At 47.5% G+C, this 13,135-nt stretch overlaps 3 protein-coding genes across 9 annotated transcripts in view; 1 reads left to right on the top strand and 2 right to left on the bottom strand.

The window, feature by feature from the left end:
- Window positions 1-1,052, bottom strand: part of Kif3a (kinesin family member 3A) — a 51,930-nt gene extending 50,878 nt beyond the window's left edge. For 2 of the 4 annotated variants that reach the window (XM_074057213.1, XM_074057214.1), the window contains exon 1: window positions 170-495. In XM_074057213.1, coding sequence (XP_073913314.1) covers window positions 170-178 — 9 coding nt within the window. In that variant the 5' untranslated portion in view covers window positions 179-495. Of the gene's footprint in view, window positions 1-169; window positions 497-638 lie in introns of those variants that run through there. The other 2 variants (XM_074057215.1, XM_074057212.1) reach the window with 2 other exon arrangements.
- Window positions 1,053-5,572: 4,520 nt separating this feature from the next.
- Ccni2 (cyclin I family member 2) lies at window positions 5,573-8,876 on the top strand. Its single transcript, XM_020175973.2, has 4 exons — window positions 5,573-6,089; window positions 6,527-6,658; window positions 7,217-7,291; window positions 8,340-8,876. Exons 1-4 carry the CDS (start codon window positions 5,664-5,666, stop codon window positions 8,598-8,600), a joined length of 894 nt encoding a protein of 297 aa, XP_020031562.2. The 5' UTR covers window positions 5,573-5,663; the 3' UTR covers window positions 8,601-8,876.
- Window positions 8,302-13,135, bottom strand: part of Septin8 (septin 8) — a 26,690-nt gene continuing 21,856 nt past the window's right edge. For 3 of the 4 annotated variants that reach the window (XM_074057208.1, XM_074057210.1, XM_074057211.1), the window contains exon 10: window positions 8,302-9,626. In XM_074057208.1, coding sequence (XP_073913309.1) covers window positions 9,461-9,626 — 166 coding nt within the window. In that variant the 3' untranslated portion in view covers window positions 8,302-9,460. The remainder of the gene's footprint in view (window positions 9,627-13,135) is intronic. The other variant, XM_074057209.1, reaches the window with a different exon arrangement.

The raw sequence follows: 13,135 nt of genomic DNA, 5'->3' as shown, positions 1-13,135 counted from the left end.
CAAATTAAATAATTGCCCCAGGTCTCATAACTAATAAGTAATCCTCCATGGCTCAAGTTTTATCTATCACCCTTTATTGTACTTAAAACTCCTCTGTATTAAGACAGCATAACAATCCGGGAAATCCTAGATGAACATACGGCCACCGCCCACACACAAAGACACCTACGAGTGACATTGTGCACCGCAAGCTAACAGCCACGAGAAGACTAACAACTTGAGCCTAGGAAAGTCGAGTCCGGAGCCCGGAATAGGGCGGCAGCCTTCGGTCGGCCACCTCTATGCGGAGGCCCGGCTAGGTGCCGCGCATCCCGACGCCCCACCGGGCGTCAGGGAGGGCTGGGAGCCAGGGCGCATCCTCCCGCACAGCTCCTTCATGTCAAGCAGCGCAGGCCCCGCGGATGCAGCAGGGACCCAGGCCACAGGGCCTGCTCCTGGGCGCCTCCCAAAGCGGGCTAGACCTCCACGGGTCCCGGGCGGATCTTCCAGTTTCCTCGACCGCCAAGGCCACAGGGCCGGGCCCTGCCCCGCCCCACCCGGGCCACCCGCCCGCTCCGCGCTTCTATGGCAACGGCCGCGCCCCCGAGCCAGGCCGCTGGGATGAGGAGGAACCTCAGCGGCTCAGCGGCTGTCCTCACCGGCATCTTGGCCCCCTCCCGTGCCCGGCGGACGTCCCTGCCCGGGATGCAGCCTAAAGACACCGGGTTCACGGGAGTCACTGGCAAGAGACTACTGAAACACCTTGGCGCTCCCGAGACTGCGGCTCCCAGGGCGAGAGCGCGCAATGCGCATGCGCACTCCGAGCTCGCCCCGCCCAATCCCGGTCTCAGCTCCCTCGGCCCCGAGAACCACGCCTGCGCAGAGGCTTTCCGAGTCCATCTCCTAGGACGCCGACTAAGTCCGCGCCTGCGCAGTGCTGCTGTTCCCGGTGCTGAGTCTGGTTCGCACTGAGGCGGGGATGCCCTGCAACCACCCCAATTGGGAGGAGGCTGTCCTAGGTTGCCAAACCCATTTTCTGGCGCTTGCGATAGCCCGAATGTGGGTTTTTTCTTTTTCCTTTTTGGCGGTACTGGGGTTTTGAACTCAGGGCCTCGTGCTTGCTAGGCAGGCACTCTACCACTTGAAACACTCTGCCAGCCTTTTTTTAGGTTGGGTAGTTTTAAAAATAGAGTATCCCGAACTACTTGCCCTGGCTGGCTTCGAATGGCGATTCTCCTCATCTCTGCCTCCTGAGTATCTAGGATTACAGGCGTTAGACACCAGCGCTGGCTATAGCCCAAATATTAAAAGCAATAGCTGTTGTACATTGTATCCCAGCTGAAGACCTTACGTAATTACCTCTCTTGATTGCTCACTTGTTTATGACCTGTCATACCTTTAAAAAGTGAGATCCTTAGGAGCTTGTTATTTTCATACGTTGTCTCCACAACCTGGCTAGAACGTGGCAGAGTGGGATTTCAATAACTTTGTGAAAGAGCTAATGATTCATCCTCTTTCCAGTCTGAATGTCTCCCCCGAGCATCAGTCCACCTGGATGTGTAACAGATGTATCATTTCCAAAGTTTAAATACTGATCCCACCACCACTTTACCACTTTGCCTCCCTTAATCTTAACCCGACCTGTTTTTGTTTTTGTTATTAAAAAAAATTTTTTAAGCTCCCTCTCAGACTTCATTCATCTTAACAAATGGAAGCTGAATTTTGACCATTGCTTAGCTTAAAACAGTCTCCTCACACTCAATATTCAATCCTCCAATACAGCCTGTTGGATCTAATCTTCTAAGTAGAACCAGAATTTGATCCACTTACCGTCACCACTTCTTGCTTGCATTATTACAACAGCCCAGAATGGGTTCCTTACTTACATCCTGGTCACCTTTTATAATACAGCAGCCCTCGGTGTCTGTGGGTTCTGCATCCAGAGGTTCAACTAACAGCAATACTTTATCACAATTATTTACATAGCACTTACATTGTATTAGTTATCTAGAGATAGTTTAAATACATAGGAGGATGTGTGTGGGTTATATGCAAACACTGTGCCATTTTACATAAGGGACTCTAGCTCCCACAGAATTTGGTATGGAAAAGTGGGGGCTGGAACCAGTCTCCCACAGATACTGAGATATGACTGTATTTTCAACACAAGAGTCAGAGTGATGGAGTTTAAAAACATGAATCAGATCTTGTCTTTTCTCTGCTCCAAATCCTCCATTGATTTCCTGTCCCTCCGAGTAAAAACCGTTAAGTCCTTCCTTGCCTTCTACAGTCCTTCCTCTTGCTTCTTCTGCAAAAGTCCCACCTGGCCTCCTTTTCTTTGTCCAATGTTCCAGGCATGTTCCATCTTAGTGTGCAACAGCTGTGTATTTGCAATAGGAATTAATGAAAATAACTATAAAGTATTTCATGTTGTGTACTGTTCTAATCTTTATTTTTAAAATCATTTAACCTATACAACAAACTTTGTTTTTTGGTGGTACTGGGGTTTGAACTCAGGGCCTTAGGCTTGCTAAACAGACCATCTACCACTTGAGCCATGCCCTCATCCCTTTTTAAAGCTTTAGGTATTTTTTCAACATTTATGCCTAGGCCTGCTTGGACTATGATCCTCCTAGTTATGCTTCCTATATAGCTTTTGATTGGTTGAGGTGGGAGGTTTCAAAACCCCCCAGCCCCTCCCACACACACATGGCTGGCCTTGAACTGCAATCCTCCCAGTTTCTGACTCCCAAATAGGAAGGAATACAGGTGTCAGCCACCACCATGCTGCAATAATTCGTTACTTTTTATGGGTGAATAATATTCCATTGTATGGCTATATCACATTTTTTAACCTATTTGTCATTGATGTATATTTAGGTTGCTTCTACTTTTTGGTTATCATGAATAATGTTTCTATAAACTTTTTTTAGGAACATGTTTTCATTTACCTTGGTTATATACCTAGAAATAGAATTGCTGGGTCATTTGGTAACTCTGGTATTTAACATGTTGAGACACCACCAACTTTTTCTCACAGTGGCTGCACCATTGAACACCCACCAGCAATGTGTACGGTTTACAGTTCTCCACATCTGCACCAGCACTTGCTTCTGTGTAAAATAGAATCTCATTGTGTTTATTTTTCATTTCCCTGATGAATAGTGATGTTCTGTATCTTTTCATGTGCTTATTGACAATTTATATAACTTCTTTGGAGAAATGTCTATTCAAATCCTTTACACATTTTGTCTTCACTATTAAAATGTAGAATTTCTTTCTATATTCAAATCCCTTTTCAGATATACAATATGTAAATATTTTATTCCACTGTATGGGTCTTTTTGGGGTGGGGAACTGGAGTTTGAACTCAGGGCTTCTTGATGGCAAAACAGGTGCTCTACTGCTTGAGTCACACGTCCAGTTTATTTTGCTCTGGTTATTTTGGAGATGGGGAATCTCATGAACCATTAACCTGGGTTGGTCTCGAACCATCATCTTCCTGATCTCAACCTCCCAAGTAACTAGGACTACAGACATGAGCCTCCTGCACCCAGATTGTGGGTTGTCTTTTAACTTCCTTCATGGTACAAAGTTCTTTTTTTTTGGCTGGAGGGGGCAGTGGTTTGCAGTACTGGAGTTTGAACTCAGGGCCTCATGCTTGCCAGGCAGGTGCTCTACCACATCAGCCATACAAAAGTTCTTGATGGTACATAAGTACAAAAATTTTTAATTTTGATCAAGTCCAATTTATATTTTTTTCTTTTGTACTTGTGATTTTGGTGCATATGCAAGAAATCATTTCCTAACCTAAAGTCATGAAGATTTGCTCTTGTATGGTTATATTGTTTTAGCTTATGAACTTCTCCAGGTTTACAATCTATGTCAAGTTTCCTTTGTATATAGTGTGACACAGAGATCCAAATTCATACTTTTATTTTGATTTCTGAAAACAAGCTCAATACGATTCTTATCCGTGTGCTGCTTCTCTATAAATAAGGTTTTCTCCCTAGCTTCTTTTGAGGTTGTTTTTCCCTAATCTTATAATATAAATACATAGGTGTTATTGTTATTTGTCACTTACCTGCTTAGTGTTCTCTGAATCTCCTAGATCAGTTGTTTGATGACTGATACTAATTTGAAGAAATCTTCATTCATTATTGCCTTAAATATTTCTTCTATTCCTGTTTCTTCTCCTGGCCTTCTCATATATTTCAAATGTAAATTTAGGGCTGGCAGAGTGGCTCAAGTGGTAGAACACCTGCCCAGCGAGCTTGAAGCCCTGAGTTTGAACCCCTGTACCACCAAAAAGAAAATATAATGTAATGAAATTTTTAAAAGAAAATGACTTGTATAAGGAAAGAGTGTATAGATCATAAGTGTACATCCTGATGGACTCTCACAAGGTGCACCTGTTATTACACCTGTGTAATCAGCAACCAGATAAAGAAACCAGCTCCTTACAAGTACCTGGTGTCCTATTCCAGTCATTATCCATCCATCCCAATGGGGAACCACTATCTTGACTCTAACAGTATAGATTATTTTTCTTTTAAAAATACTTTATATAAAGCTGGGTGCAGTGTAGCACACCTGTAGTTCCAGCTACTGGGGAGGTTGAGATAGGAGGATGGCTTGAGTTTGGGGCCAGCCTAAGCAACATCACAAGACTCTGTCTCTTAAGACAAAGAACAAACAAACAATACTTGGAGTCATACTGTATGATCTTGTGTTCACTTAGACTTACTACAATGTTTGTGAGACCCTTCTATATCGTTGAATATAGTAGTAATTCATTATTTTTCAAAGAGGTTGAACATACCACAATTTTTATCTATCATCTAGCTGCCGACATTTGAGCTGTATCCAGCTATTACAAACAGAGTTGCTCTGAGCATTATGCAGTTGTTTTTGGTGCACACATTTACATTTCTGTTTGCTGTATATCCAGGAGAACTGCTAGGATTTCCATATATATATTTTTTTTTCGGTACTGGTTTGAACTCAGGGCCTTCACCTTGAGCCACTCCACCAGCCCTTTTTTGTGAAGAGTGTTTTGAGATAGGGTCTCCCAAACTATTTGCCAGGGCTGGCTTCGAACCAGGATTCTGATCTCTGTCTGCCTCCTGGATAGCTAGAATTACAGGCGACAGCCACCTCTTGTTTTTTGTCTGTCTCTCCTAACCAGAGTGTAAATTTCATATGTATTTGGTTCACTGTATGTCTCAGCCCCTAACACATAGTAGGACTTCAATAAATAACCACTGAACAGATAAATGGGTTAATGAATGTAAGTACCATTTGAAGGAGGGATTTATCACTCTTTTAGAGAGATCAAGACGCACACATCCTAAACTTCTTACTTTGAGGTAGGACGCAGGATGTGTGGCCAGACATGCTTGGCCAAGACCAAAGTGGTGGTCTTTGATGGGACGTGGACCTGGGGTGGGAAAGAGGGGCGCAGCTGGCCAAAGTGGGGACTGGAGGAACGGTTGGGGTGTCCCCACTCCCCCTGCGCTCAGGGTCCTCAGTGCGACGGCCCACTCCCCCCAGCGGGTACCACGTGCTGAGGGTGGGGCCCGCCAAGCCCGGCCCTTGGCGTGGCGGCCCAGGTGCAGGGTGCCGGCACTGGGTTATAAAAAGGCCGGTTAGGCCTCAGCCCAGCACTGGAGTCCGCTTACGCCATGGCCTCGGGCGCGCAGCTCCCCCCGGGGCCATCGGCCTCGGCCACAGCCATCAGCAGTCCCGGGGACCGTGACCAGAGGCGTCTGGACCAAGAGGCCCTTTGCTTTCTTCTCCCGCTGCCTTTAAGGAAGGCCTCTCCTTCCGCGCAGCCCCGGAGCAGGTTGCGGGGCGCCCGCCAGCCGCGAGCCGCATCCTTCCCAGCGCCGTCGGCGAGAGGACCCCTGGTGCCCCGGCGCGGGGCGGCGCGGGCTCCGCGGGCCTCAGCCCGGGTCCCCACCGTGGCCGGGGCTCAAACTCCGCAGCCCTCGTCGCCCCGGCCCGTGCCATGCGACTGGAGAGGCCTCCTGGACGAGGGCCGGCTGCACGGCCACCTGCAGCTGGCCCTGGGTCGCGAGGCGCGACTGTGGCGGGGTGTCCCGTCCCAGGTACGCATCCCCGCGCGCGCCCGGCTCCCGCGCCGGGGCGGGGGAGAGCGGAGGAGGGGACGCACGGGCTCCACCTGCACGCGCGCCCATTGCTCCGCACCCTGCCGGCCGCGCCCTTCCCCTGGTGTGTCCCCAGCTGCAGGTACCTGGCGGGAGTCCCTGGCTTCCCGCACCTGGAGGGCGTCTTGCTAGTAGGCAGGGAATGAGCCCTGCTCCAGTTGGGGAACTCTGCTTAGGATGAAAAGCAGGTGTGCCGGCTTGAGTATTGAATTGGTACGCCGCCTGATCGTCGACAGTCACTGAATTCCACCAGGGCTTAAGATGACTGATTCTCATAGCCCCTCTGTCACCTTACAAAGGCGGGTCCTACCACTGGTAGACCAGGACTAGGACTGGTCCCCACGAAGACCTCTGTCCTCCCCGTCCCTCTCTTCCAGAAGGCTGAGCTCCGCAGATCCTTCCAGAACATCGTATTGGGGCTCCTGAAGCTTGACAACATCTTTCACTTCGCCCAGAGCACCATTAACCTGGCTCTCACCATCTTCAGCCGCCTTCTGGCTTCGGTAAAGGTAGGGAGGCCGCTAAGGATGGGGACAAGATGGTAGCTCCCCACTGTCGCATAAGAGGTGAGCTATCCCTGACGCTCAAACCAGTGCACATAAACTAAGTCATTGCCCATACGTGGTAGGGCTGGGATTGAAACCTCTCCACATACCACTTTGGCATTTGTCTAGCTCAGTGTCCTGTGGTCCTCTGGGTTGGACTTGAGGACAACAGAGGACCTAGTTGGGGAAGTACGCCCATTGGTGAGATGGGATATGCTTGTCGGGACCTATCCAATGAGGTTGGAGGCTGGACAGGGCTGTGTTCCTGAGAATGTACCATACCTCCCACCTCCACTCAGTCCCTTCAACAAAGGAATACTGACTAGCCGCTTGTGGTTCTGAAATCAGGAGATCTTCATTGATCATATCTAAAACGGACACTAACTTGCTTCAAGGAGAAACACAATCTCCTTAGAAAAAAAGGGGAGGGAGAAGAAAAGCTTATTTTCTTAAAAGAAAAACCCTACTGTGCTTTCCAATTTGTTTCTGGTGTTGATAGTCTCAAATGTGTTCATACCACAGGTAAAAGACCGCTTACTCCAATGCGTCACAATTACTTCCTTAAGACTTGCTGTGAAAGTTAATGAAGAGGATGAGGTATGCATCCCTGGAAGCCCACACGGGGCTGCATCTGAGGGACAGGGGTGTAACACTGGAGCATTCTGTTCCGAAAAGGTGGTGTCCTTGGGAATAGTGGAAATTTTGGAAAAGTCACTAACTCCCCAGGATGTCTGCTGCCTCTTCTTTCTGCTTGTCAGACTCTAAGAGTTACCGAACTCTCCTGGTCCGGCAACCCCAGAGGCCTGAACTTCCTCTAAACAGATGCATGCTGAGCAGTTGACTAAAAGGCTTCCTGAATGATGAGGTTTAAAGTCCACCCCACAAACTATATAAGAAAGCTTCCCGAGATTTAATTTGGCTGATCCAGGAATCTGAGCCCCTTCTCTGAGAAGGGAAAGAGAGCCATGTGCCCGGGGTGGGGGGTAGAGAAGCCCTCGTAAGTGTCCAGGCTTGCTCAGCCACCTGAGTTTCTATGGCTTTCTGTTTAGGAGACGACTGTCTCCTAATATCCTTCCTAGACCTCCCCACTGCCCTCTAACCTCTTCTACTTTGGGGAGGGGGAAAACACTGCCATTTCCACAGGGTCCCCATTGGCCAATCTCTGAGGAAGCAGAAAAAAAAAATGGTTTGTGTATCTATTTCCTGAAATAGAAATGTCTTAACCCTTGTTTATTAGAATACAATTTGTGCCCTCCAAAAGTTTTTGTTCAACTAAAAATGAAGGAAGCTGAGAGGCATCATTTCTAGGTAGGCATCAGGAACGGGGATGGGCAGAACCCATGGCTCCTGAGAAACTTGGGATGGGTTTTTGTAGTTGAACCCAAAGGGTTCAACTCACATGCAGTGAGGAATCAAGATATTTGCAAAGGGTGACTGTGTAGTGTGCAGTACAGTGTCACAACTTTCCAGGGACTTACTTGGTCAGATAGCCAAGATCTGGTTTTTCTTTCAGAAGCATTTTCTGTGGCAGACCATTAGAAGACAACTCTGACTCAGATTGTGGATGCCCAGTGCCCATGGATAAGGAAACAAAAGCTACTATGACATGATGTAGGGCTATGGCCTCTTTATTTTCTTTTTACAGTCAATTCCACGTGTAAAAGACTTCATAAAGCACTATGGCTCTGACTATAGCCCAAATGAGCTGCTGAGGATGGAGCTGGCTATTCTGGACAGACTGCACTGGGACCTCCACATGGGAACGTCGCTGGACTTCTTGACTATAGTAAGCACGAGGAGATTACAGAGTCTCCCTGAGACTCATTTGTGCCTTTGGAACAGCTGTTCACAACATAGGACAGCAAAGCACAGGCGTGCACACGTCCTTGCACATGCACCACGGTAAGGTGACCCAAGAGGCTCACAACATACGGAAGAGTGAAATGTATCTTAAATCTCACACCATTCCACCAGACTCTCATTTCTAAAGGACATTAAGTTAACAAAGATTTTTAGACGGCACTGTTATGGTGAATTTCTCTCTTTAAATACACACTGCAAAAATATTTAACTTTCCATTCTATGAATATTATACATAAATATCTGTCTGCTTTTGCTACACTTTACACACATTCACTTAGCTGTCTTTATTCACCTACACACAATTCTTTTTGAGGCTTTAGACCGTATTGATCTGGCACTTAAAAAAATATCATACATTAGTTTGTTTTAGTTAGGGGAATGATGGTCATCCTTCAGGAGATACTTGTTAGTAAGGCAAAATTATGCAATGTGGAAATGTCATGGGGTTTTGGTCTGTTATGAAGCATGAAGTTTAAATCACTATTTCGTTGTGGAAAATGGCCACTGTTGACAAGTTAGTTTATGTCAAGCAGATACAAGTAACTTTCTGCTCCCTTAATCTTGAATAGTTTCTATTTGAAATGAGTGTGTTTCTGTTTTTCAGAATTGAAACATTTTCACCTAAGTACTTTAGGTTCATAAAGCAGACTGGATAGTCTCTTCACTTCGGGTTGAAGCTGAGGTTGGGCATTAAGCCTCAATCAAGCCCCTTGTGGAACAATGAATGAGAATGAAAAGGGATGGGCCACATTTGATGCTCCCTGATGGAAATTGGAATTGTTTGCACTTTTGGTCACTGACATATGAAAAGTATGGGGGTTTCTGTTCTAACATTAAAAACCATGGTCTCCAGTTCCATGCCCTGGTAGTCCTGAACTCGCCCCGTGTGGTAGAGCTGCTGCCTCAGAGAAATCCTTCCCTCCACGTCGCGTCCCTGACCAGGCAACTGCAGCACTGTATGGCGGGCCACCAGCTACTGCAGTTCAAGGGCTCCACACTGGCTTTGGTCATCATCACCTTAGAGTTGGAGAGGCTCATGGCCGACTGCTGTACTCCTATATCTGATCTGCTAAAGAAAGCACAGGTAGACATCAGCTTTGCCCCAGGCCAGTTTGTCCCCTTAGCTGATACATTCTGCCCCTAAAAGGGTACCCAGGGCAGCCCTTCTTGGCCTTTATGGGCTCCAAAAGATACTCTGCCCATGACAACTGTGGCAAGAGTCTTCCCAAGTTTTAGGATTTCCATACTTGGCCACACTGTGTGGACATCAGTATAGGACAAGTGTCTCTTCCCTGGGCTGATGGGGTGGGTTTCTGACAGAAAAATCATTATTGTAATGACAGCCCTCATGGCCAAGAGGACTGGGGGTGGGTGGGGAGAATGCTCAGAAAGAAGCAACATTGAGCTTCTTATTGGGGACTGTAAATTCCAGTTCCCTCGCTATTTGTATGAGTATGTAGTGTGTGTGAGGCATTGTGGGGGGTGCTGTCAGCAGCCCTCAGGACAAATAGGTCAGGATGGAATGGGTAGTTAGACCAATGATCGTTTTACTGAGGTTGGAGATGGATGTCTCTAAGATGGTAGCTCTTAAGTTGGGTGGTTGGATCCTGAAGTTGCTTCAGGCTAATGTGTCCATGATCAATTACCTGTTCCTTAGAAGCTAAGATAGTTGCGCTTCAAGGTTGGTCACTCTGTTTTAATACAGATGAGTCCCGAGCAGTTAGGCTACTGCAAGGAACTTGTGAAACAGCACCTGAGAAGTTTGTAGTTATCGTCCTGCACAGACAACCGTTTAACCTGCTGGCCAGCCTCTCTTCCACTACCCCAGTGCCTCCAGAATATAATGGGACCCCTTTTTCTTGGACTCCTATGAATTCTTTGGCTTTATGACTCCTGTGATGAGAAGGGAAAGCGGCCCTGGAAGAGCAACTGAGGAAGTTGCTCAGTCATTAGAAGAAAGTTAAGAGGGAAGCTGGAGGCAGGTCAGGGACCATAAAGGTAAGAAAAGTGGTCTGACAGACATGACCCTGCCTTCTCCCTCTGTCCCCTGGGCCTGAAACCAGGGAGAATCAAGGCATGCTCAACCTGTGCTTGTATTTTCTTGCCTTCTCCAACAAGTGTTGGTACAAAAGCTAGAATTTGAAGCCAGAGGGTGGGCCCTACTCAGAACTGAAGGGCAGGGGCTGGTCCTGACTGACCAGTTCTTGCTATTCTAACTGCCAGAGCTTGCCGGCTCCTTCCAGCTTCCCAGGCCTGTCTCAAACACATGTGCAACACTTCAATTGTCTGCCCTGCTGCCCCTCCAAAACTGGGACACTCTCCAGACCTGTGTACTCTGGCACGACCTTGACTTATATCTTCTTACAAGGTCTGGATCAGAAAGTATGCTTTGTTTAATGTAACTCAAGCAAGTTTTAAGTACATTTTTCCTTTGTCACTCTGAAAAAGTAGTTTCCTAATCTAGAGGACTTCACACTAATGACTGGATATTGCTGGTTATCTGTGAGGGAGCAGTCTCAAGAGCTGCTTGTTGGAATGGCTGCTCTGACCACTGTGCTGCCAGGAGGAGGAGGGGGTGGCTTTCGTGGCTGCAGGAGGAGTCAGCTGCCTCTCTGAAGCCATGATACCATAGAGCCATTCTCTAAGTAAAGCCCATTTGGCAAAGATGCCAGCTGGAGCTGTGTAAGTAGTGTTTGGGAATTGAATGACTGAGCCACCCATTCAGAGGTGGTTTGTGAAGTCTTTCCACTAGAAGCAGTAGTTTTGTGCACCACTTTTGTGAACCATTGGGTGGAGGGTTACTAGGTGCAGAACAAGTGGTCAAGGTCCAAATATACTGTCACATCTGTATCAGTCAGCACATAGCTCTACTTTTCCTTGACACAAATTTGCTTGTTGTAGATTTTGTAAAAATGAACTTTAATTGCTTCCAATGATATTGAGTCTTATTTTGCATTTATGGGACACTGCACTTGCTAGAGTCAAGTACACTTGGAATGTACTCCCCTGGGTCCTATCAATAAACATCCTGTAAGTTCTGAGACCAAAATGAGAAAGTGAGGACTTTGAACATGGAGAGCTGAGAGCCTGGCCAGAAGGCTGGTATGCAGCTGTCCCCCAGTGAGAGGTTAGTTCAACTCTTCCTAATGTGAGGCAGGTGCCAGGAGGCGAAGCACCCATTTTACAGATGGAGGTGCTGACAGGTGCATGCTGTTCATAGCCACAATGATCTCTGGCCTCCTGTTCCCAGTGTGAGTAGGCACTGTGTAGGAGCTCATCCTGAGGGCCTACACGAGCTCCAGCTTCCTCAGCTGTGGATGACTGCTGGGAGTCATCTGGGCTTGTCAATCAGGTGGTTCTAGATATAAACTGGGTCTCCAGAGCTGATTGCACTCTCAATCTGGTGGAGAAAGGAGAAGACAGGAGAGCCCCAGTGCTGAGATAAGGGGCACCTTGTTGCTTCACCTTTCTGCAAGGTGGTATAACTTCTTGGGCAGCTAACACTTGCATTGACAAAGTACCACTTGTGTATTTTAAAGTCTACACTGTTCAAGCTTGCCTCTCCCTGAGTTCCTTTCTACTCAAAAAGGTGGAACTCCTGTCCCACCTCAGCACTAACTCTGAGAACCCTTGGGGGGCGGTCTTAATATGTACACAATCGTTCTTCTGGCCCCACTGATGGAAGAGCAGGGGTTGAAGGACTGAGGCTGCAGGAAATGGAAATGGGAGCAGTATGAAAAGGTAGACAGGCTATGGGAGACACAGAGAGAGGAGCATCATGGACCTTACACTTGTCCAAATAGTGCTTCCTCCTGACGTCCCCTCCACACACAGACCCAGGTCCCCCTGGCTTCTTAGCACCTCTGTGCTTCAAAGCTCAGTGAAGACTTTGCCTTGCCACCACCACCTCCCATAGGTAGAGTTGAGCTAATCCTTCTCTGGGAATAGCTACATACCAGTTTTCTAGCTGAGCTGTCAGCTGCCTACTCCAGTCATTGTTCTCATTCTGTGCCCCACAAAGACGGCACCTCACATGTGGACCCACATGCTTATTCAACCACAGACTGCCCTCCCACACTCTGACATTAACCTGTCTCCCAGGCCTTCCCGCCTCTCCAAAACCATCCTGAGTCTTCCATCCTATACCGTCACAAACACCACAATTCCATTCTTCTTCCATGAGCTTATTGGGATACCAAGGAGCAGCTGAAGCTCAGGCATTAAGGGTACAGCCAGTGTTCAAATCCCAACTGTTCTGGTTATCTGCTGTGCAACTTAATTATGTAGCTCCTCTGCCTCACCTATAAAATGAGGAAAGTCATAGCATATAATCATATGGTGAGGATTAGAGGTGTTAATGCACGTAATTAGAGGAGTTGGGAGCACACATACGTTAGCTTCGTGCCAGTCCTTGATAAGGATGTAAACTCCTTGAAGGCAGGGTGTACCTACTCTCACGTCTTGCCCACCAGTTACCCAGTAACAATTCATGGGCACAGACTGCCTTTTCTCTTTCCTGTGACTACCCTCCACCCTGCTCCCACTCACAAACTTTCACAGATGATCATGGCAGGACTC

The sequence above is a fragment of the Castor canadensis genome, chromosome 16 (assembly GCF_047511655.1).
Source record: "Castor canadensis chromosome 16, mCasCan1.hap1v2, whole genome shotgun sequence".
Classification (NCBI taxonomy): Eukaryota; Metazoa; Chordata; class Mammalia; order Rodentia; family Castoridae; genus Castor; species Castor canadensis.
This window is presented reverse-complemented; position numbering and strand designations above follow the sequence as displayed.

What these genes read in the sequence shown, in the direction of transcription:
- Ccni2 (XM_020175973.2), top strand. Translation starts at nt 5,664, where the DNA reads ATGGCCTCGGGCGCGCAGCTCCCCCCGGGGCCATCGGCCTCGGCCACA. An exon ending in GCCTTCTGGCTTCGGTAAAG is followed by an intron (nt 6,659 to 7,216) that starts GTAGGGAGGCCG and finishes TTCATACCACAG; the next exon opens with GTAAAAGACCGCTTACTCCA. An exon ending in AAGTTAATGAAGAGGATGAG is followed by an intron (nt 7,292 to 8,339) that starts GTATGCATCCCT and finishes TTCTTTTTACAG; the next exon opens with TCAATTCCACGTGTAAAAGA.